This window comes from Urocitellus parryii, chromosome 3, assembly GCF_045843805.1.
Source record: "Urocitellus parryii isolate mUroPar1 chromosome 3, mUroPar1.hap1, whole genome shotgun sequence".
Classification (NCBI taxonomy): domain Eukaryota; kingdom Metazoa; phylum Chordata; class Mammalia; order Rodentia; family Sciuridae; genus Urocitellus; species Urocitellus parryii.
The window spans coordinates 169,778,363-169,801,520 of record NC_135533.1 but is presented as its reverse complement, the minus strand read 5'-3'; the positions used below and the strand labels follow the sequence as shown (position 1 = coordinate 169,801,520).

Sequence of the window (23,158 nt, the reverse complement as noted above, 5' to 3'; positions counted from 1 at the left end):
AAGGTTTAGAGGAGAAATGATTGGGTTATGAGAGCCTTAACCCAATCAGTGAATTAATCCCCTGGTGGGGATTAATGGAGTAGTAACTGAAGGTGGGTAGGGTGTAGCTGGAGGAGGTGGGCTTTGGGGGTATGTCTTTGGGGTATGTATTTTGTATCTGATAAGTGGAGTTTCTGCTTTCTGATCATCATGGAAGTGGCTTTCCTCCATCAGATTCTGCCTCAATTCTGGTGGAGGAATACAGCCAAATGTCTATGGACTCTGAAACCATGAGCCTCCGAATAAATTTTTCCTCCTCTACTATTCTTCTTTTAGTCACAGAAGCAGAAATGTGACTAAAACACTCGCCCTAGGATGTCAAATTCCCTGCAAACTGATTCTTTCTCAAAGAAACATACCTAGGTTCTAAGGTAAAAGTTCTACATTAATTTACTAAATTTTATGGAGTACAAGGGTGACTTTTCTTATTCCCTTACTTCCCCACGCGCTCCACTCCAGATTCCTTAAAAATGCTGGAAAAATTCATGAGTGAATTTATAAGGAGACTTCAATGGAGAGAAAAACCTTTATTTGCATAATAACAAACTTGAGTGAAGTTAAGAAGAGGCATACGAAAACCATATAAAGGTGGAAGAATCTTGGTGGAAGAAGAGAAGAAAGAGAATTGGGGAAAAAAGAGCAGAGGCATTCTCATAGCCACAAATACGCTTGACTGTTGGCATCTGGACTCCGAGCGCTCCTTATGCTCCCTTGGGACTTCTTTCCTTGGCTCTAGTCTCACTGCTGGCCCCCTTTCCTTGGCTCACAGTCCCAAAGTGCTCCCTCCCCCAAATCCAATGGAGGAGTGCTGCTTCGTACCCAATTGTGCTTGGCAGCAACTACTCAGAAGTTTTTACTTGGACTTTTTGCACCTCTTAGTGATTCTGACACCCTTGGACTGCCAGGAGTGGTTCTTCCTGCCACCAGAGGACTCTGGAATTTCTACTAAGGAAGGTCCTGGCCAATCAGTCCAAGAAGGCCCTGGATTCTCTTCCAGGCTGGTGTCTCTGCAGAAATGCTCCTGAGGGTGGAAGGTGCTGCTGCAGCAGGGAATATCATTTGAGTTTTCAGGTCTGTAGTCTGTGGTGAAAGAAAGGAAGGGAAGGAAAATGCAACCCTTTGTTTCTCCCAGGTGCAGGTAGGTCCTTAGGCCCCTCCCTAGCCACTTTCCTTCCTTTTTTTTTTTTTTTTTTTTGTACCAGGAATTGAACTCAGGAGCAATTAACCATTGAGCCACAACCCTAGCCCTTCTGTGTATTTTATTTAGAGACAGAGTCTTGCTGAGTTGCATAGGGACTCACTCAGTTGCTGAGGCTGGTTTTGAACTCACGATCCTCCTACCTCAGCCTCCCGAACTGCTGGGATTACAGGCATGTGCCACAACACCTGGCCTCTCCTTCCAAATCTTAAGGCTCCCAAAACCCCCTCTGGTGGCCTGCTTTCCTCCATCCCCAGGCACCACAAGTTCCCCAGCCCCAACCCCATTCTTAGACCAGACCATCCCTCCAGCCCACCTATGGCTGAAGCAGAAGGTGAACACTCATCACACTCCCATTTCTTGCTGTTGGATCTAAGAGAGGAGCAGTCCCTATGGGTTCCGTGGGATCCACACGTAGCACACAGAATGAGGCGCCACTTCCTATGGGGAGAGCCAAGGGGGGATGTCGGGACAAACAGACATTAACTGCTTCTCTGGGGGATGTTTGCTATGGACCAGCCTTGGTTATGTTGAAGGCTTTCACTATCCATTTTACTCATCTCAGATGTGTGAATTAGACCACGTGCTGATCCCAGGACCCTGTAGGCAGGCACAACCACTCATAAGGTGGATTTGGAAAGGGATTGGCTCTGAGTGTCTCTCTACTGGGCACAGGAAGAAGCAGACCATGCAGAGAGACTGGACCACTTGCACATAAATGAGTCAGAGCTGGTCAAAATGGGGTTAGCAATTGCATTCACCTGAGGTCTGCAGATAAACGACAACTTCTTGCTCCTAATAACTGTGCCAAGATCTAAGATGACACTGACAAGAGCTCTTTCTAGTCAGGGCCTTTTCCCTACCCTTCGTCCTGAAAGCTGTCTCTGCCTTGTTCATACAGACAGATGGGGGCATCACAATGCTGATAGCGCTGATACAGCTCTGAGAAAGCCCCTGGCTCGAGTTCCCAGGCAGCATCTCTGCAGTGGGAGAAGAAATAGTGAATAAGGGACACAAAATCAGCTGGTGAAGCCTTTGTCCATCAAAGAGGAACTAAGGAGAAGCCCAAACTTCTCATTTCTTTTATCCCAGTGTGATTTTGAGGCACAGCAAAGGAGTCCAATAGGCTACCTGAACACCTTCAACAAGTGAGTGGCCTGGCTGTGAGAGGGGGCTGACACAGGGTGACTGGAACATGAGGGTTCCTTAGTTTTGTCCAGGAATTCAAGAACCAACCTCACAGGGACTCCTGATCCCCAAAATGCCCCCCCCTTTTTTTTTTTTCAGAAACATATCCCATCCATTTTTTCCTTGCCTTTTCTTCTGAAAAGCGCTCCTCCCACCTCTGGTATTCACTGTATGTCAGTGTCCCAGCTGCTTTCATTCTTTGAACTATCCTCACATTCACCTAGTGTGATTTCTCTAGAAATCCAGGCAACCCATTCCCTGGCTCAATTCCTGCTTTACAGTTTTCTCTACCTGTCTGGTATATGAATTCCCATTCTTAGCATTTCTTGAGGAAACTCTTCTCGATTGTTACACTGAGGACATTTGAAGAAATGTTTTGCTGATGTGTGAGCATATTTCTATAAGAGAAACAGAAGGGCTTTGTGTTGGTAAAAACACTAACCACCTTCTTTTCCACTCTCACCCTCACCCAATGGGGGTATGGAAAAGGAGTTTGGGTAGGTTAGGATGAGGGCTGCAAATCCAGGTGCCAGGCCCGGGATCAAAATGCTTTCAAGAAAGTTCCCAGGCATGCATGCCTCAGCTGTCATCTCTGGTTATAGAGTTTGGCATGCCGACTAGGTAGGGGATACATTTCCTTTTCTTTCATCCCAATGTGATTTTTGAGGTTCTTTGAATTGTTCTGGGATGACTCCATTTGCTCTATCAATCCTGATGATTTTGCTCAGTCTAAATCTTTTCATGAATGAGGTCCCATAGGCCAAGGATGACCAGAGACTGGGCTAAGTTTCTGCTCTCTGACTACTAACAACTTTGCACAGAGGCCTTCAGCATGGTGTACTGAAGCTAAAATGTGACTGAGCATTCCCAGGGTGTTCTGGTTCCATGTAGAGAACTAAGGCAATTATGGAAGGTTCCCCCAGGGCAGAGAAAGCCCCACCTGGATGCACTTGCGGTGGTAGATAGCTTGACTACAACACGGGCTCTGGATGTTCTCAGCAATGGCTTGGGATAAGTTTTCACAACACAAGACACAGCTTTCCTCTCCCACATTCCCCTGTTGGATGTTCTGTGTTGGCCGATGTTTTCCACAAAATGATCTGTGGCAGGGTAAATAGATTTGGTTTCTGGCTTGTCACTGATGCAGATTCCAGCCGCCTGGCCTAGGAGGACAATCAGTCACCCCGCCTGGTGCCTGGTGAATCTCCACACTCACAGGGAGGAGGAGGAGTAGGGTGAAGAACAGCCACATGCCTTCTCATGGCTGCTTTCCCACTGAGCAAAGCTCCCGGGATTGTCTCCACAGCTTCTCATTCCTGAAATCCCCATTTACTTCAGAGCAGCTGTCTAAGAACCCCAGCTGTTTGTAATTTAAGGAGGGGATGAGAAGCAAGAAGAAACCCCTGTGAAATCTTCAAGTCAATACTCTGTTTCCCATTATTGAAAGGAGGAACAGATTCACTGGTGAATCAAAACAGGCCTATGAGAATCAGATTGTGATTTCATTAGTGCCTAAATAGCAAGTTGCAAAAGAGCAGCCTGACTTTTCCAATTCCTCACTCACTTGTACTCTCCAAAAAATTGTGAAAGGCAACCCCTTTCTTGGCCACAAGGCAGATGGAAGTTTCGGATGCAGTGATCCTTCTGGCAGTTGATAGCGGCTCCCTTTTTCTTGCACACAAAGCAGATCTGCAAATGAGATTCCAGACAGTGCTCAGTACCCCAAGACAACAGACACGCTGTGGCACATCTGTGAATAGCCATTCCTTTCGTTAGTGGTTGTGAAAGGTCCAGGGCCCCTAAAGCTGAGTTTCAAGGGGCACTTTTTTTGTTTGTTTGTCTTCAGGATGCTGTTCCCTCTTCTCACTTAGAATACTACATCCTAGAGGAAAATGGGACTCAAAGACTAGGGCTGGGGCAAGAGGTGAGGTAGCTCAGTGGTAGAGCACTTCCTTAGCATGTACAAGGCCCTGGGTTTGATCCCTAGCACTGCAAAAACAAAAAGATCAGTTGGGAAATCCAAAAGTCCTTTGACTTCTGACCTAGCAATTAGGGAAAGAACAGAAACAGGGATTCTGAGAAAGGTCTGAAAAAAGGCCTACCCCGAGGTCCCTATTGCAGGGGGTTCTAACCTTCCTAGAAGCCCGGGCTGCCTCCTTTTTGATGTCTTCAGGCAGGAATCCATGGAAACCTCTGTTGGATTGGCCCCTCTGAGGCAGCTTGCTAGATAGAATCTGGGGAAGCAGCAAAACAAGGCTGTCAACATTGATGATGAATAACATAGTGCAATGGAGCGAGAATGCCAGGGTAAGAAAGCTAAGGAATAGAACTTGTTGGATTATATATGTATTTATAGTGCAATTTATTTAATGACATCTTAGGTAGCATTATGTTTGGGTACTCTGAGCACTTTTCAAGTATTAACCCATTGGGTACCCTAAAATCCCTCTTTTCTATAAGGAATAAGTGACTTGTTCAAAGCCCTAGCAGTCCAGAACCTGTACTCTTTGTATCTTTATGCTACACTGCTTTTCATCTTTCCTATTTTGTGCTGAGGACTTTGGAGAAACACTCCCATTTTATGTTCACCATAGTTTCTGTGACCCTTATCTTACAGAGGTGGTCAATGTGGTGCAGTGTAGTGATCAGGCTGGAGTCACATGGTAAGGAGGAACAGAGATGTCATTTATACCTGGGCCCACACTCTTACCCCTCCTGCTGTATTGTCCCTTCAGTACAGAATAAATACCCTTCTTAGAGTTTTACAAGAAGATGAATAGGATTTAAAAATTTTTTTTGACTACAGTCATTCTGCATTATAGGGGAAGGGAAAGGAATTGTATTTTCTTTTACAAACACCCTTCAAAGGGCCATTTGTTTCTGAAAAACTTCTAAAGCAGTGTCTGGAATAGGAAATCAAAGCAAAAGAAGCTAAACTGATCTATTACATGCATTGGGAGAATGTCAGCACCTCACCTCCACACCAAGAATCTACCAAAAGTATTGGGGAGGGGGCTGGACTTGAAGTATTTAGGAAATGTGTAATGGGAGTTCAGGTTATCTTATTTCTGCATTATAGAAAAGTTTACCCTGCCGTGTTAGATGACTCTAGGTCACTTGATTTCTGCTGCATGTTCCCAATTATGCTTAAAATATGATATTATATATTATGTTATGAGTATTATTATCTCAGGGTTTTAGAATAATAAGAGAGATTTCTGTTTTATTTATAAAGTATTCACATTTTATACAATCATCATATGTTATTGCTATAAACAGAAAAATCAATAAATATCATAATCTAAACGTCCTTTAATAACAGGGGTTTGTTTTATTACATTTTGGCACACCCATACCATGAAACACCAAAGAGCTATAAAGAAAAAATTAGGTCTATGTGTTCTATATGTTCTAAGGAATAGAACTTATTGGATTATATATGTATTTATAGGGCAATTTATTTAATGACATCTTAGGTAGCATTATGTGTTGAGATTAAAAAAAAGATACAAGTTAAAATGTATATACTTGTAATGCACAAAAATTAACCAAGCCCTGATACCTGGGCAGGAGTTACAAGAAAGGAAAATAAGATCTATCTTTCTCATGAGCATAAATGTAAAAATCAAACAAAATATTAGCAAATTGAGTTCAGCACTATATAAAGACTATATCATGATCAAGTAGAGTTTAGACCAGCAATGCAAAATTAGTTCAACATTAAATGTTAAAGAATCCAGTTGATGTAACAAACCACATTAACAAATGAGAAAAAAAATCAAGATCATCTTAACAGATGCGGAAAAAGCATTTGACAAAATTCAATACATATTCAGGATATTCTCTGAAAACAAGGAATAAAAGGGAACTTCAAGTTGATAAAAACCACCTATGAAAAACCTACAGTGAACATATTTTAATAATGAAAAACTAGATGCTATTCCATAATGTTGAGAACAAGACATGGAAAACCATTCACAGCACTTCTATTGAACATCAGGTTGAAGGTCCTAGCCAGTATAATAAGAAGAATAAATAAAAGACAAAGATTGAAAAGAAGATACAGAACTGTCTTTATTCACAAAACATGACTATGTACACAGTAAATTCTAAGGCACTTTACAACAAAATAAAGAAAAATAATTACTGAACTAAGTGAATTTAACAAGATTTCAGGATACAAAATCAACATATAAAAATAGACTGCATTTCTATATTCAGCCACAAACTTTAAATGAAATTTTAAAATGTCACTTACAATAGCATAACCACAAAATATTTAGGAATACATTTAACAAAAGATGTGCAAGACTTTTTCACTACAACTATAAAATGTTGGGGATGTAGCTCATTGGTAGAATGTTTGCCTACATTGTGCAAGCCTTAGGTTCAATCCCAGCCATTGGGTGGGAAAAAAGTCTAAAAAATAAAGAACTATAAAACTTTGCCGATATAAAAACTTTAAAGACCCAAATAAATGGAGAAATATACTATGTCCATGGAAGAATTTGATAATTCTCCACAAAATAATCAAAGTTTGAAGTAACCCTAATTACAATCCCAGAAGTTTCTTGGAAAAGAAAAACTAATAAGCTTAATAAAAATTTCATAAAGAAAAGGAAAGGACCTGATAACCAAAACAATATTAGAAAAGACTACAACATTTATAATACTTACTTTCAAGACACTACAAAGCAATAATAATTAAGACAGTGGGGTAGGGTTTAAGTATAGATACACATAGATCAAAGACATAAACATCATCCAAATTCACAATTGACTTTTATAAAGTCACCTAGGTAATTCAATGGGTAGGCAAAGATTTCTTAGGACACACAAAAAGTACTAATCATAGAAGAAAAAAGTAATAAAGAAGAATTCATCAAAATTAAAAACTTGTTCTTCAAAACATGCCATTAAGAAAATGAAAAGGCAAGCCACAGAAGAAAATACAATACAGATATCTGAAAAACAATTTGTATCCAGAATAGATAAACAATTCTTACAACTCAATTATAGGACCAAACAACCGAATTTTAAAAATGGACAAAAATATTGGTACAGATTCTTCACAGAAAATATGAGAATGATCAAGAAGCTCAACATCTTTAGTTATCAGAGAAGTGCAAATTAAAACCATAATGAGATAGCAATATATATCCAGTAGAATGGTTAAAATGAAAAAGACTGACAATACCAAGTTTTGGCAAGACATCATGCAACTGGAACTGTCATAAATTGCTTGTGGGAGTGTAAACTGGTACAATCACTTTGGAAAATGACTTGGCAACTTCACATGAAGTTAAACATCTATTTAGCATACAACCGGTAATTCCACTCCTAGACATCTGCCTAAGAGAAGTGAAAACACATGTTCACAAAAAAAGTTGGACATGAATGTTCATAGCAGCTTTATTCACAATAGTTCCCAAATGGAAACAATTCAAATGTACACTAGCAGGTGTACACTATAACACATTCATATGACAGAATACTACTAGGTAACAACATGGATGGATCTCCAAAACATTGTGTTAGGAAAAAAAGCCAATGATGAAAAAGTATAAACATCATGGTTCAAATTATATGAAGTCTGCACTGGGGTTGTAGCTCAGTGGTAGAGTGTTCACCTTGCATGTGGAGGGCACTGGATTCGATTCTGAGCACCACATAAAAATAAAATAAAGGCATTGTGTCCATCTACAACTAAGAAGTATTAAAAACATTTATATAAAGTCAGATTATGCAGAAATAATCTATAGATCACAACTGTGATTATCTCTGGTGGAACTATCTAGAAAAGGTCAGGATGATAGAAATGCTGTTTGATTAGGGTGGTGGTTATACAAGGATATACTTTTGTCAATATTCACCAAATTGTACACTTAAAATTGGTTGCATTTTATAGTATGCAAATTTTACCTAACAAAAAAGAATACTGGGAAAAAAAATAACTTGAAGGATATCCCAAAGTAATGGAAGTATTTGTCTTTGGGGAGGGCAAGAAAGATTGAGGATATTGTTTTGGGAAGAAGCTTTTAACTGTACAGTGACAGGATTTTATACCAGGTACATATATTATATTTTTTGGATTAAAAAAAAGCCGATTAAGGAAAACAAACAATACTATAAATTTGAGACTGGATGCCAAAATAGTCTGTGTGGGAAATGCCATGACATTCAAAGTAAAGGAGGCTTGTACTCACAAGACAGAAATAATGCACGCTGAGATTGTCTTTCTGAAGGAATTCTCCTAACTTTTCAGGATCCCCAGGTTCTCGAAAGCATAGCCGGCAAACTAGAAGAGTGAATGTTAAGAATTAACTATACAGGCTTGGCTCAAGTTTATCCACAAGAATGGAAGAGAAGTGGGAGCTAACCATGTAAGTACAGGAAGGAATACAGATGCTCTTTGACTTATGAAGGGCTTATGTACAGACAAACCCTTCATAAGGTGAAAATATCATCGATCAAAAATACATTTAATACATCTAACCTACCAAACATCTCAGCTTAACAACAAAGCATGCTGTAGAGTGTTGGTGGTTGCCCATCATGGTGTGTGGCTGACAGTGGCTCACTGCCACTGTCCAGTGTTTAGTATCATACCATATATACCTAGCTTGAGAAAAGATCAAAATTCAAATTTTAAGTACAGTTTCTATTGTGAATGCATATCAGTTTTGCACCACTGTGAAGTCAAAACATTGTGATACCATGTTAAGTCAGGAACCATCTGTTTTGGGAAGACAGACATTTTGGCAAGGAGGAAGGTTAGAATGAGGTCTTATTCAGTATCATTTAGGATTTGATATAATTTTGGTCACACTGAAAAAGTTGGCTGCAACCACTCCACAATTTTTGGTTTTAAGTGGCTTTACTTGTTTCTTTAACTTTGTACATGAAATTTATAGACCGTGAGTTATTCAGGCCCTTAGAGAATCTGGGAAACAAGTAGGGTTGATAGTGAGAGAACCAAGTTTACTGCCCTATACAGGTGGCCTTCTTTGCTGAGGTCTGCAGGCAGCAGCTGAACACAGCCTCATCTTTCTTACCAGGCCCTGAAGATGGCTTCCTCTGGGTTACCTTCCTAGTCCTGGCAGATTTCCTATACAAGAGAAAGAAGTGCAAGAAGCCCTTTGAGGATTGATAACCCTTATAACATTTCCCTTAAATGCCATTCATGTCTGATAAAGAACCAAAATATTTAAAGACTAAAATATCAACTTATTTTCGTAATTTTTTTTTTTTTGTGTGTGTGTGTGGTGCTGGGGATTGAACCCAGGGCCTTGTACATGCGAGGCAAGCACTCTACCAACTGAGCTATCTCCCCAGCCCCTTATTTTGATAATTCTTAAAAGCATAAAATACCCACTAAATTATCTGAGGGTGGTAAAACCCCTTTTACTCTTTTATTGTTTACTGTGCCAATACTAAACTGAATTGTAAGGGTATCACCTTCACAAAGCACACTAAAGTGATATCAAAGTTAACTAAGCATTACCCATTGCTAGATACTAACCTTGCCCTTTACTACAGAATAGAACATTCTAAAAAGTGGGTTTGAGTTGGGGTTCAGGTGCTCAGTGGTACAGCACTTGCTAGCATGTGCAAGACCTTAGGGTCTGATCCCCAGCATGGGTGGGTGGGGAAGGTAGCTGCTATTATTTTGCACATCTTATAGATGAGGCATAAAGAAATGATTCGTCAGGTGCTAAAAACGTACATTGGAGAAAAGATAGCCTCTTCAACAAATGGTGCTGGGAAAACTGGAAATCCACATGTAACAAAATGAAATTAAACCTCTATCTCTCACCATGCCCAAAACTCAACTCAAAGTGGATCAAGGACCTAGGAATTAAACCAGAGACTTTGCACCTAATGGAAGAAAAAGTAGAGCCAAATCTCCATCATGTTGGATTAGGTCCCAACTTTCTTAATAAAACTCCTGAAGTGCAAGAATTAAAACCAAGAATCAATAAATGGGATGGATTCAAACTAAAAAGCTTCTTTTCAGCAAAAGAAACAATCAGTGAGGTGAATAGAGAGCCTACAGAATAGGAGCAAATCTTTACCACAAGCACATCAGATACAGCACTAATCTCTAGAATATACAAAGCACTCAAAAACTTAACACCAAAAACAAAAACAAAAACAAATAACCCAATCAATAAATCGACTAAGGAACTGAACAGACGCTTCTCGGAAGAGGATATACAATCCATCAATAAACATATGAAAAAATGTTCAACATCTCTAGCAATTAGAAAAATGCAAATCAAAACTACACTAAGATTTCATCTCACTCCAGTCAGAATGGCAGCTATCAAGAATACAAATAACAATAAATGTTGGCGAGGATGTGAACTCATACATTGCTGGTGGAACTGCAAATTAGTGCAGCCAATCTGGAAGCAGTATGGAGATTCCTTGGAAAACTTGGAATGAAATCACCATTTGACCCAACTATCCCAGTCCTTGGTTTATACCCAAAGAACTTAAAAACAGCATACTACAGGGACATAGCCTTATCAATGTTTATAGCAGCACAATTCACAATAGCGAAATTATGAACCAACCTAGATGCCCCTCAGGAGATAAATGGATAGGGAAACTTTGGTATATACACAAAATGGAACATTACTCAGCATTAAAAGAGAATAAAATCATGGTATTTACAGGTAAATGGATGAAGCTGGAGAGTATAATGCTAAGTGAAGCAAGCCAATCCCAAAAAACAAAAGGTCAAAAAGTTTTCTTTGATATGAGGATGCTAGCTCATTATGATGATTGGCGGGGAAGCATGGGAGGAATGGAGGAACTTTACATAGGGCAAAAGGGAGGGAGGGAGGGGAAAAGGAGGGGGGCAAGGGGGTAATAATGATGGTAGAATGAATTAGACATCATTACCCTAAGATACGAATAGTGTGAAATACTTTGTGTACAATCAGTGTCTTGAAAAATTGTGCTCTATATGTGTAATATGAAATGAACTGCATTCTGCCATCATGTATAACAAATCAGAATAAATTTTAAAAAATGAAAAAAAAAAGAAATGATTTGTCTCAGGTAATACAGTAACAAGTGGTAGGGCCAGGACATTAATTTAGGTAGTAAAGTTCTAGAGCTAGAACTTTGCAATTAGGGAATGAATTAGGTAAAAGGGCAGCTTCCTGGGACATTGATATGTGCTTTCACATTGTCCAATCCTACTCCTCGGGACCAGGCCAGGCCAAAGGGAGCAAAAAAGTGCAACTGTACAAGTCAATGGACAACTAGCCTATGTCACCTACTCTACCTCAATCTTAGGCGTTCCTTCTTCTTTTCTTTTATAGTCTTCATTCGCTGCTGCCTCTCTCTCCTATCTTGAATTCTTCTATAGTATTATGAAGACAATACAGGCTCTTCCAGCTATAAATATAAATAGGGCTTGGTCAGCAATTTAATCTTACATTTATTTTGGTTATCAAGTTCCACAGGATCAAAGCAATAGTGCATTTCACCTCTCAACCCATGTGATGGAATAAAAGGGATGTACCCAGTATCAACAATAATAATAGCTAATAATTATTAAAACTGTGTCAAGAATTGTTCTAGGTACTTTATATATGTTAACACACACACACACATGCATTAGTTACTATTATTATGACCACTTTCAAGATGAGAAGACTAAGACATGAAGAAGTAATTATCTTGTCCAAGGTAAGAGTTAGTGAGAAATAGAGGTGGGATTTCAACTCAAATAGCCAGATTCCAGAGGCCAACATGTTGTACTGCTATCACATAGCACTTTAAGAACTTGGAATCATCGCTTGACCTAGAAAAGTGATTGTTTCCTTTGTGTCTACCAAATGCATGAGTAAAAAAGTCACCTTTTGCACCCAAGTGTGCAATTTGCCCAGTAAAAGCCAGGTGAGGTAGCTTTCTCCTAGAAAAAGGAGCATGAGGTTTTGGCTGCATAAAAGCAACAATTCCCTCAAAAAATAACACTGAGAGCGACTCAGGAGTCTGAGGGAGAAGGATCATGAGTTCAAAGTCAGTCTCAGCTATTTAGTGAGGCCCTAAGCAACTTGGTGAGACCCTGTCTCAAAACAAAATATGGACAAAGTGCTCAGGATGTGGCTCAGTGGATAAGCGCCCCTGGGTTCAACCCCTGGTACAAAACAAAACAAAAAAACACTGAAAAATCAGCCCCTTAGCTCCTATTACTCCTTTTCACCAGGCTCAAATGACCACTGAGGTTTGGCCTGTTCCTAACCTATGTCTAGATATGAGCAGTGTAAAATACCCTAAAGTGGATGACACCTTGCCACTCCTCTAGCCACCAATGTCAGCAGATTAGAAAGTTTCGAGGTTTTCATTGGTGGTGGGTAAATCCCTGAAAGTGAAGGGGGACAAAAAGAAATCAAATTCACCCCTGTGAAGGAAGGACTGTGTCTAGTCGGAGGATAATATTTCTTAGAAGTAGAGCAGGGTGAATTAGGTCACTCCAGAGACACACTCCAGTCATTCCAATAGGTCATTCCAGTACCCACGGCCTCGGATCAAGGCAGGGGATCATGAATCCCTCCGGGGACTTTCAACTATTCTGCATGAATACCACTCTAAGGCAGTAGCTGCTCAGAAGACCAAGGCTAGCCTGCCCGCCTTGTGCTTGCTCCATCTCCTCTTCTAACCCATGAGTTGCAGTTGCAAAAGCTGACATTTGTCGCCTTCTTACTCATCAAAAGCGCTTGGACAGGCTGGAAGAGGAGAGAAAAGGGCGCACGCGCTAAAATTTGCTGTTCCCATAAGGGACCCACTGTAGCTGACATGACTGAGTGGTTCTCAGTTGCTGGGGCTATCCCGATCATCTAGCAATAGAAATAAACCTTGAAACTTCAGTTGTTTGCATCGCTGGACCACGACGTTCCTTGGGTAGGATTCTGTGCACACCGGTAGTTACAAGACGCAACAATCTTCAAAATATTAGAGGAGGGGCGTGGCCAATGCGGGCTTCCACAAGCTGCTCAGTCCGTGATTTCCTAACCCGGCGGTTGCTCCCTCCAAACGCTTACCAAGTTGTTTCACTGTAAAAATGCTGGGCAAATGCTTGCTGAGAAAATGAAAAATAAATTAACGTGTTCGGCCCCGCCGCCGTCGCAAGATAAACACTGATTTATTTGGAAAATACGTGTCGGTGTGGCCACAACCGTCCCCGGAGGTAACTGCAGGAGAAGAGGCTCAAGGACCATCCCGCGGGTGCCAGACCAGGCTCATGTCGCGCCTGCCTGGCGGCTGATGCGGGGTCGGGCCGGAGGTGGGCTCCGATGCTCGCTCCTCACGATAACTCACCGGCCGCTGCTCCCGGCCGGGGCTGCCCACCCAGCTATCGCTGAGGGCGCCGCTGTCCGGGAGCTTTATTCGTTGTCACAAGCCGTGATAGCTACCTCACGGGCGGCGGCCCCGCGCGGTGACTGCACCCCGCAAAGGAGGCGAACGTGCAAACAGGGGCTGGGTCACGCGGACTGTAGCCCACCGAGAAGGTCGGGACGCCGACCGTTGCCAGAGCGAGACCGCTAACGGCCGCGCGCTAACGGCCACGCGCCTGCCCCGCCCCTCCACACATGCGCGTCCGTCTCCGAGCGCGCGCCCGCACCCCACCCGCATTCGGGCCAGCGGAAGTCGAGCCTAGAGGCGGGGCCGTCGCGCAGTGGTGACGTTGTGTTGCCGGCGCGGGCGGGTGACGCGGTGGGGCCCGTTGTCTGTGTGTGGGGCTGAGGGGCCCCGGGGGCGGTGGGGGCTCCCGGCGGGGGCGGCGGTGGGTCGGAAGGGCCTGGACATGGCGTTGAGGGGCCGCCCCGCGGGAAGATGAATAAGGGCTGGCTGGAGCTGGAGAGCGACCCGGGTGAGGAGAGGGCAGGGCGGGCCTCTGGGGTTGGGGAGGTCGGAGGGGGTCGGGACACTGCTGCCTGACCACCACCCCATCCTCTTGTCGCCCTACCCAGGCCTCTTCACCCTCCTGGTGGAAGATTTCGGTAAGTGCTTCTCCCGCCCGCGCTACCCGAGATGTGGGGGCCCATCCCTGTGCCCTCGCCGCAGGGCCAGGGGCTGCCCTTCCCTACCGTTTTCCTTTTCCTGATTGCAGGAGTCAAAGGGGTGCAAGTGGAGGAGATCTATGACCTTCAAAGCAAATGTCAGGGGTGAGTGGCTGGGCCGGTCCTTTCACCCAAAGGGCCGGGGACAGGCGGGAACAGTTCGCCTCAAGGGAGGCAGTATCAGGAAATTCAAATTGTAAAATATAACCTACGGAAACTCCCTTCTCCTTGGATGCTCCCCTAATCAAGCTATTTGTTTTCTGTCTTCCCTCAGTGCTTCCCTTTAGGTAGTAGCCCTCCCCCCATCCTTAACCATCCTTGGGGTAACGTTCAGCTGCCTTTTCTGTTCTTGCAACAGGAAGTCCCTTGCAGCAGGAATCCCCAGGTCATACAGTGCCTTTTGTGCAACTGTGTAATTCATTAATATGTTCTTGTTTGTACTGTGGCTGTAATTTCTACACAAAGATCTTCCTGTATTGATTGATTGATGTAACAAGGCCCTTCCTAGGTGCCCAGACTCAGGGTCTTGTCCTGTTGATGCTTCAGAATAGAGGTAAATAGAGAGACTACTATAGGGACTGAATCATTTTCTGGAAAAGAAGATACTAGTGTGGGTGGCTTTATTGGGGCTTTGCCTTGGGGCCCACATTTGAAAATGAGTGCTTAAATTCCTCATCAGGCATAGTATTTGTTCTTGACTCACTTTGTGTTCTGACCTTGTTTCTGGCCTCTTGGTTCCAGCTTTTCTACTCAAAACCATAGATTTCATAAGGAGACTGGGAGGATTCTTGGAGCATCACAGTCAGAGCTTATGTTTGACTGTACTTGTGGCAGGCCTCTGGAATGTGAGAGTTCAGGGCCATGTTAGATATAGTATCGGGAAGAAGCCAAGGGAGAGGTGGGTTCATGTCAGGAGCACTCAAGTTTTGACACGGTACAAAGGATTAGGGGAAAAAAAGAGGGGAATGCTGATTTCCTTCTGCTCTTTACTCCCTCAGCCCTGTATATGGATTCATCTTCCTGTTCAAATGGATCGAAGAGCGCAGGTCCCGTCGCAAGGTCTCCACCTTGGTGGATGATACATCCGTGATTGATGATGATATTGTGAATAACATGTTCTTTGCCCATCAGGTCTGCTGGACTGTGCTTGTTTGGAGGGTGGGATACTGCCATATATATATAATTTTTTTTAACTTGGAAAAGGGAAGTAGGAAAGGCATTAGGAGGAGATAGTCAGATTCCAAGGGTTGTGGCTATAGAACCCCCTTGGCAAAAGAATCCAGCTTTTATTCATTAAAGGGAATATTTTTAGAGTAGGATAGTATCTCAGTCCATTCTCCATGTTTCCAGACACTTGGTGGGGTATTGAGTTAGTGCATGTTAAATGAACAAATGTTGGGTAAAGATGAGGGGAATTGATAAGCATTGTAGTTCAGATATGACTCCCTGTCTTACCCCCTCTTCCCAATGAATATGGTTTGGGGAAGCTTGGGGTGAAGGGTGCTATGTATGAATATTCTTGGTTTCACAGCTAATCCCCAACTCTTGTGCCACTCATGCCTTGCTGAGTGTGCTCCTCAACTGCAGCAACGTGGACCTCGGGCCCACCCTGAGTCGCATGAAGGATTTCACCAAAGGCTTCAGCCCTGAGGTAGGCTGCAGTGCCTTGTATCTGGCCCATTGCTGGCTAGGCAGATTTGATCATCAGGGCCATTAATACTGCTACCACTTGGTATATGTGGTACTAGTTAGCTATTTCTTTTTCAGATGGTTGTTGATATTATATTTGACTTGCAACTAATTGTGTAAGGCAGTTGGTTTGTTTTTTTGTAGTACTAGGGTTTGAACCCCAAACCTTAGGACCCTCAGGTGTTTGGGGCCTAGTGACAGGGGGTGGGATAGATACTGAGAATATCTAACTCTAGCCAGGATTTCACCCTGCTCTGCATTGCCTGACCAACTCATGACTCCCTGACTCAATCACACTTCTCTATCTTCCTTTTCATCCTACCACTGAGTTATATTCCCAGCCCGATTTTTTTTTTTTTTTTGTATATATAAGTGACACCATGCCAAAACCTTCTCTTTTGGTACTTTTGTTCTCCAGTATCTTCTGATTACTGTGCAAGGCCAGTACATCCATTTCTTTGGGGAACCCAGAACTCTCCACTATCCCTTTAGGAAAGTTCATCTATGTTGCTTCAGATTCTGGACTGTCTCTGGAGCTTTGCCCCTACCCAGGACTCCATTTGAAAAGCTATTCTGATGTGGCCTTATTTTATCCCTCCTAGAGCAAAGGATATGCAATTGGCAATGCCCCAGAATTGGCCAAGGCACATAATAGCCATGCCAGGTATGTGGGAGCTGTGGTAGCTTATGTAGGGTGAAGGTGGGAGAGAGTGTCTTCTGTTAGGGCCCTGACACTTTGTCCTTCTCCAGGCCTGAGCCACGTCACCTCCCTGAGAAGCAGAATGGCCTTAGTGCAGTGCGTACCATGGAGGCGTTCCACTTTGTCAGCTATGTGCCTATCACAGGCCGGCTCTTTGAGCTGGATGGGCTGAAGGTCTACCCCATTGATCATGGTAGGCACCCTCATCTAGGGGCCTGTTGAATCTCTGTTTACTTCCTGGGGCTTAGGACCTTCAGGTGCTTGGGGTCAAGTGTCAGGGGGTGGGGTAGATACTGAGAATATCTAATTCTAGCCAAGATTTCACCCTGCACTGCATTGCCTGACCAGCTCATGACTCCCTGACTCAATCACACTTCTCTATCTTCCTTTCCATCCTTGACCTGCCCAAACTCAGGATTTCCCACCTGCTGATTCCTCGTCTTGGTCTCCCTAGGGCCCTGGGGAGAGGATGAGGAGTGGACAGACAAGGCCCGGAGGGTCATCATGGAGCGTATTGGCCTCGCCACTGCAGGGTAAGGATCCCGGAGCCTGATGTGCTATATACTTCTGGAACTGTGCCCTCTTTGAGATTGTAAATCTCAAGGTCATGCAGTAATCTGGCAAGAACAACTTTAGATTCTGGGATTCCAACTTCTAGTCTTGTTTCTTGCCTGTGGCTCGCTCTAGGATGGGCTGGGGGAGAAGCAGGCCTTGGCAGAGCCCTGTTTGGTCCAGATGTGCTGATAGGACCTGATAAGTCATTGGAGGATACCAACTCAGGTGTCTGGGGTGCATGGTCAGCCACTGCCCACCTGTTGGGGTTGGGCCTATACCTATGGCTGCAGGTGTGACTGCAGGGAGCCCTGCCAGGATATCTGCCTCAACCTGATGGCGGAGCTGGGGTGGGAGCTGCTCTCACAGCTACGGCTGTGACTGCAGGGAGCCCTACCACGACATCCGCTTCAACCTGATGGCAGTGGTGCCCGACCGCAGGATCAAGTATGAGGCCAGGCTACATGTGCTGAAGGTGAACCGTCAGACAGTACTGGAGGCCTTGCAGCAGGTAGATGCCCCTCTTCTCTGGCCCTGACCCAGCCCAACTTAACTCTCCTTGCCTTTGGTGCAGTGCAGGATCTGTCTCTGATTCCCAAATCACACCCTATTGTGAATCTGGGCTTGAGCTAACCACTCCTTTCCTTTGCTTTCTTTGTGGAACTTGGGAGGGAAGGGAGAATGGCTTCTTATAGGAGGTTGTGGTTTGGCTTTTATTTTCCTGTGAATGGGTAGAACCAAGGCCATTGTGTTCTCTCAGCTTTTAGCTGTCTAGGGTAGAGGCTTGGCTCTGCCCTCCTCTGAGCCTTGGATTCTGTTTTCAGTTGATTAGAGTAACTCAACCAGAGTTGATTCAGACCCACAAATCTCAAGAGTCACAGCTTCCTGAAGAATCCAAGCCAGCCAGCAGCAAGTCTCCCCTCGTGCTGGAGGCAGGCAGGGCCCCAGCAGTTTCTGAGGGCATCCACACAGGTACTGGGTGGGGAGTGTTTTGGGGCTTCTTTGCTGAGAAGAAGAGTCATCCCTCATAACTTGACCTGGGAGGCCCATACATACCAAGTCTTTCTCTGTAGAAGTATTTGGGCAATTGGCAATGCAGTCTTCTACCAGAGGCCTGAAGGCCCAATGCCTGAAGCTCTTTTCACTCAGAACATAGAAGGAGAGTAGTCCTTCCCTAACAGTTATCTGTAAAGGGCTGCCATTACCCCAGACCCCTGTACCCTCTATAATGTACCCTTCCTTTCTTCTTTTCTCTAGAGGCCTCTTCTTCCTGCCTCCCTCTTTTTTCCATCTCCTCCTTCTCTCAGTCTTGCTGTGGGACCATGATTTAGAGCTTGCTGACTCTTATTCTCCTCTGGGAAGGGAGGAGAACAGTGCTATGTTACAAGATTGGGGAGACTGTGGGCTTTTCTTGAGGATCTGACTGAAGGTCCTGCCTATACTCCTTGCCCTGTCTCAGACGGTGCAGAGGAGGTGGCTGGTTCATGCCCACAAGCTCCGACCCACAGTCCTCCCAGCAAACCCAAGCTGGTGGTGAAGCCTCCAGGGAGCAGCCTCAATGGGGTTCCCCCCAACCCCACCCCCATTGTCCAGCGGCTGCCAGCCTTTCTAGACAATCACAACTATGCCAAGTCCCCCATGCAGGTAAGCTGGGTACACCCTTGTAGGATTTCATCCAGGAATCTCTGAGAGGCCATGGTGGTTTCTTGGTGTTTGCCCTCTCCTGGGCCTGGATTGCCAGGTTCCTTGGGGCTTAGGGAGGCAGGGAGAGCTCCTTTAATCTTTAAATCCAGTTAATGGCTGTGGCACTAAACATTTAGGGCATGCTCCTTGGTACATCTGTGTGGGTTGGGTTCTGCTAGTAGAATAAAAGCATGTAAGGGCACTCTAGAAGCCTCTGTAGGCCTCTGTGCAGTCAGTGGATGGCAGCCAAGGAGCACACCTGGAGGGGCTCAGTGGACTTGGCCTGCAGAGCTATGTTGCTTTTCTCCCCTGTGAGTACTATGCCCACCATAGGTGAACAGCCCCTGCTCATGAGTGCCCTGGTCTCTGCTCCAGGAGGAAGAGGACCTGGCAGCAGGTGTGGGCCGCAGTCGAGTTCCAGTTCGCCCTCCCCAGCAGTACTCTGATGATGAGGATGACTATGAGGATGATGAGGAGGAGGATGTGCAGAACACCAACTCTGCCATCAGGTCAGCCCTAGCTCTGTAAAGCTTACCGACTCTAGGTGCCTTGGAGCCTGTTCTGAATATTCCAGCCCGTGTCTGGGAACGTCTTGATTCAGCATATAACATTGAGCACCTACAGAATGCAAGGCTCTGGGAGAAGCTGGTCTGAAGGGGCTGACTAGGTTCCAAGAAGTTTTTGGTGGGCTTGAAGGAGAGTTGAACACAGGCATATATCAAAGCAGGTCCTGTTGGCATGGTCTTTCTGCTGGGCCTTGAAGGATTGGTTAAGGCAGGAGAAGAGGTTGGAGGGATATAGGAAATGGGGAGGGGAAGATATGGCATAGCAAAAGGCAAGAAGTGAAGTAACTAGAATAGAGGAGGTGTCCAGTGAGGACACCTAGCTGCAGCTCACAGAGCCTAGGGTGCCATGCTTGGGGGCAGGGTCAGGCTGTTTGGAACAAATGTGAGTCACTTCAGGATTGGCCCTTGGGGAGACAGGGTGTGTTCAAGCCATGTTGGGTTTAGTCACTGGCCCACTCCCTTTGCTCACCTCTTCTTTGGGTCCACAGATACAAGCGGAAAGGGACAGGGAAGCCAGGGTCATTGAGCAATTCTGCGGATGGGCAGCTATCGGTGCTGCAGCCCAACACCATCAATGTCTTAGCTGAGAAGCTCAAAGAGTCCCAGAAAGACCTCTCAATTCCTCTGTCCATCAAGACTAGCAGCGGGGCTGGGAGTCCAGCTGTGGCAGTGCCCACACACTCGCAGCCCTCACCTACACCCAGCAATGAGAGCACGGACACAGCTTCTGAGATCGGTAGTGCTTTCAACTCACCTCTGCGCTCGCCCATTCGCTCAGCCAACCCGACACGGCCCTCTAGCCCTGTCACTTCCCACATCTCCAAGGTGCTTTTTGGGGAGGATGACAGTTTGCTGCGTGTTGACTGCATACGCTACAACCGAGCTGTCCGTGACCTGGGTCCTGTCATCAGCACGGGCCTGCTGCACCTTGCTGAGGATGGTGTGCTGAGTCCCTTGGCACTGACAGGTGGGCCTTGGGCTGACTCACTGCTACTTGGTGCAGCCAGGAGGGAAGTAGGAGGTAGCCAGGTGACCATGAAGTATCCTGTACTCTGACACATCTTATGCCTTCTTCCCAGAGAGTGGGAAGGGTTCCTCACCCTCTGTCAGACCGAGCCAAGGCAATCAGGGGTCCAGCAGCCCAGAGGAGAAGGAGGTGGTGGAAGTCACGGACAGCAGAGAGAAGACTGGGCTGGTCAGACCCGGCGAGCCCTTAAGTGGGGAGAAGTACTCACCCAAGGTGAGCCTCCCTTTGTAATTTTCCTTTACAGTCCTGGCAGAGGGAAGGGCATAGGCCTGGGTGGTGGGTTCTTGATTGGAGTTTTGGTGTGAAGGTTGGGGTCTGGAGCCAGGTGCTGGGAAGTCTTACTGGGTTGGGGAGTCAGGCCCCATGCATTCTGCTTGCTCACCTCAGCCTTTAGCTGCCTCCCGGTGAGCTTTGATGCTGGCCAGTCCCCCTCAGGTGCTCTGGTGGGTTTTGGCAGGAGCTACTAGCACTGCTCAAATGTGTGGAGGCTGAGATCGCAAACTACGAGGCTTGTCTCAAGGAGGAGGTAGAGAAGAGAAAGAAGTTCAAGGTGGGTAATGTCTCTACTGTCTGGTCCTCTGCCTCTCCTGAGGGCAGCTGCTCTGAGGAGATGATTTGTGATGCCCTGACCCTTCTTTCTTGCAGATTGATGACCAGAGAAGGACCCACAACTATGATGAATTCATTTGTACCTTCATCTCCATGCTGGCTCAGGAAGGTGAGGGGGCTTACTTCTATGTCTTAATTGGCACACCCTGCTGAGAGTCATGTCTCTCAGATCCTCCTCCCTTAGAACTCTTGAGTAGACTGTGAGGCACAGAGATGTACCTGATGCTGTGGCCAGTTGCTGTGCAACCAGCCACCCGCTCAAGAGTCTCTGCCTTCCACAGGCATGCTGGCCAATCTGGTGGAGCAGAACATCTCAGTACGGCGGCGCCAAGGGGTCAGCATTGGCCGGCTTCACAAGCAGCGGAAGCCTGATAGGCGGAAACGCTCTCGCCCCTATAAAGCCAAGCGCCAGTGAGGACTGCGGCTCTGACTCTGCAGCCTGCTCTTGCCGTGAGGCCCTCACCAGGGCCCCTCCCTGCCTCACTCCCCGTTTCCCAGTATTACTGAATAGTTCCAGCCAGAGAGCCCAGGCCTTGGGAGTGGGAGCCAGTCCATGTTACCTGTATCACATCCTAGGGCCTGGCAGTGGGCAGTCAGCCCCATAATGCTCAGGAAGCAGCAGCTGGAGTTGGGTCACAGTAGGGTGCTGTGGCTTCCTCCACAGCTGGCTGTGGAGCAGCAGGACCTGGCCCTTCTGCCTGGGCAGCAGAATATATATTTTACCTATCAGAGACGTCTATTTTTCTGGGCCCCAACCCATCTTGCCACTGTATTAACATAGCCACCTTCATGACTCTGCTTTCTCTCTTAGCAGCTGTCATCCTTGTAGGCCCAGGTCCCTGCATCACACCAGGGTCACAACTGTAGGGTACCAGCTGGCATTGGATCCTGCTGCCCCAGCTACCTGCCTGTCCCTGTGGTGAGGAAGCCAGGCCCACTCTCTACATTCCTCCTGGGAGAATGCCAAACTCAGGGATGCGGCTGTTGATGAAATGGGCAGTTGCTGGGGTCCAGTGACTTGAGCAGAGAGAGAAGTGTTTGAACTGTTTGGTGGCCTATAAACTGTCCTAGTTCTAGCTGGGCTTGTTGAGACTATTGTCCACAGCAAGGCTCTGGGGCTCTTTGCCTTCAGTGTTGTGGCCCTGACTATGGGCCTACCTTGGATTCCTGGTCTCTGTCCCTAGAGCCTGGGGCTCAGAGGAGCCTCTGCCCAGCCCCTCAGTATTACCATATCTCCCTCCTCTTAGGGACAGCAGAGATTGGGCTGCTTGCAGGAGCTGGTGCCTCTCAGCTCTCACTGCTGCACCCGCTTCCTCGGCCTCTGCCAGGCACTCAGGGTAGGGGATGGCAGGATCAAGACAAATCAGTTGGAGTCCCTGTGTTCCCAGAGGGCTTGATGCCAGGGGGTAATGGGCTCAGCACTGCCTCTGGAGCTCAGGCCCCAAACAGCCCTGTGGTCTCCGCCACATGGCTTGAAGGTGATCCAAACAGGTCCCTTATCTGTACATAATGACTGGGGGGGCTGGCAAGTGTGGCAGCTGCCTCTCTGGGCTGAGCATGGCCTGTCCCTTCTGGCTCCTGTAAATACTGGATCAGTGAATGAATAAAACTGCTACGAAATGATTCCTCTTGTGGTTGCTGGCTTGAGGTGTGTCTATAGGCTGGGCCATGGTAGGCATGAGTGATCTACTGGACTTTCTGGGCCCAAGGCCTTGTGACCAGAGGGGTATTGTGAAGTATGCATTGGAACCTCTGGTTCAGAGATCTTTGGGATGCTAGGCCTGGGATGTAGGACCTGAGCTGAGGCGGACTTCAGATGGCCTCTGA

At 45.7% G+C, this 23,158-nt stretch overlaps 2 protein-coding genes across 2 annotated transcripts; one reads left to right on the top strand and one right to left on the bottom strand.

Annotated features, from left to right (window-relative positions):
* Positions 1–892: 892 nt before the first annotated feature.
* Phf7 (PHD finger protein 7) lies at positions 893–14,056 on the bottom strand. The gene is made up of 12 exons (XM_026388554.2): positions 13,300–14,056; positions 12,844–13,170; positions 11,724–11,836; positions 9,481–9,533; positions 8,632–8,723; positions 4,558–4,659; positions 3,990–4,114; positions 3,366–3,525; positions 2,717–2,823; positions 2,101–2,217; positions 1,554–1,678; positions 893–1,119 (listed from the first exon to the last, which is right to left on the bottom strand). The coding sequence occupies exons 3-12, from the start codon at positions 11,765–11,767 to the stop codon at positions 893–895; spliced, it is 1,152 nt and encodes a 383-aa protein (XP_026244339.1). The 5' UTR covers positions 11,768–11,836; positions 12,844–13,170; positions 13,300–14,056.
* A 128-nt stretch (positions 14,057–14,184) lies between these two features.
* Positions 14,185–22,954, top strand: Bap1 (BRCA1 associated deubiquitinase 1). The gene is made up of 17 exons (XM_026388552.2): positions 14,185–14,315; positions 14,416–14,445; positions 14,556–14,610; positions 15,504–15,636; positions 16,037–16,156; positions 16,797–16,858; positions 16,945–17,087; positions 17,349–17,427; positions 17,834–17,957; positions 18,271–18,418; positions 18,906–19,090; positions 19,505–19,638; positions 20,184–20,662; positions 20,775–20,935; positions 21,180–21,272; positions 21,368–21,440; positions 21,613–22,954. The coding sequence occupies exons 1-17, from the start codon at positions 14,279–14,281 to the stop codon at positions 21,744–21,746; spliced, it is 2,190 nt and encodes a 729-aa protein (XP_026244337.2). The 5' UTR covers positions 14,185–14,278; the 3' UTR covers positions 21,747–22,954.
* Positions 22,955–23,158: the final 204 nt, after the last annotated feature.

What these genes read in the sequence shown, in the direction of transcription:
- Bap1 (XM_026388552.2), top strand. Translation starts at nt 14,279, where the DNA reads ATGAATAAGGGCTGGCTGGAGCTGGAGAGCGACCCGG. An exon ending in CTTCAAAGCAAATGTCAGGG is followed by an intron (nt 14,611 to 15,503) that starts GTGAGTGGCTGG and finishes TTACTCCCTCAG; the next exon opens with CCCTGTATATGGATTCATCT. An exon ending in GAGTCCCTTGGCACTGACAG is followed by an intron (nt 20,663 to 20,774) that starts GTGGGCCTTGGG and finishes CCTTCTTCCCAG; the next exon opens with AGAGTGGGAAGGGTTCCTCA.
- Phf7 (XM_026388554.2), bottom strand. Translation starts at nt 11,767, where the DNA reads ATGAAGACTATAAAAGAAAAGAAGAAGGAACGCCTAAGATTGAG. An exon ending in AAGGAACGCCTAAGATTGAG is followed by an intron (nt 9,534 to 11,723) that starts GTAGAGTAGGTG and finishes TCTCTTGTATAG; the next exon opens with GAAATCTGCCAGGACTAGGA. An exon ending in CAGCCCGGGCTTCTAGGAAG is followed by an intron (nt 4,115 to 4,557) that starts GTTAGAACCCCC and finishes TCTCATTTGCAG; the next exon opens with ATCTGCTTTGTGTGCAAGAA.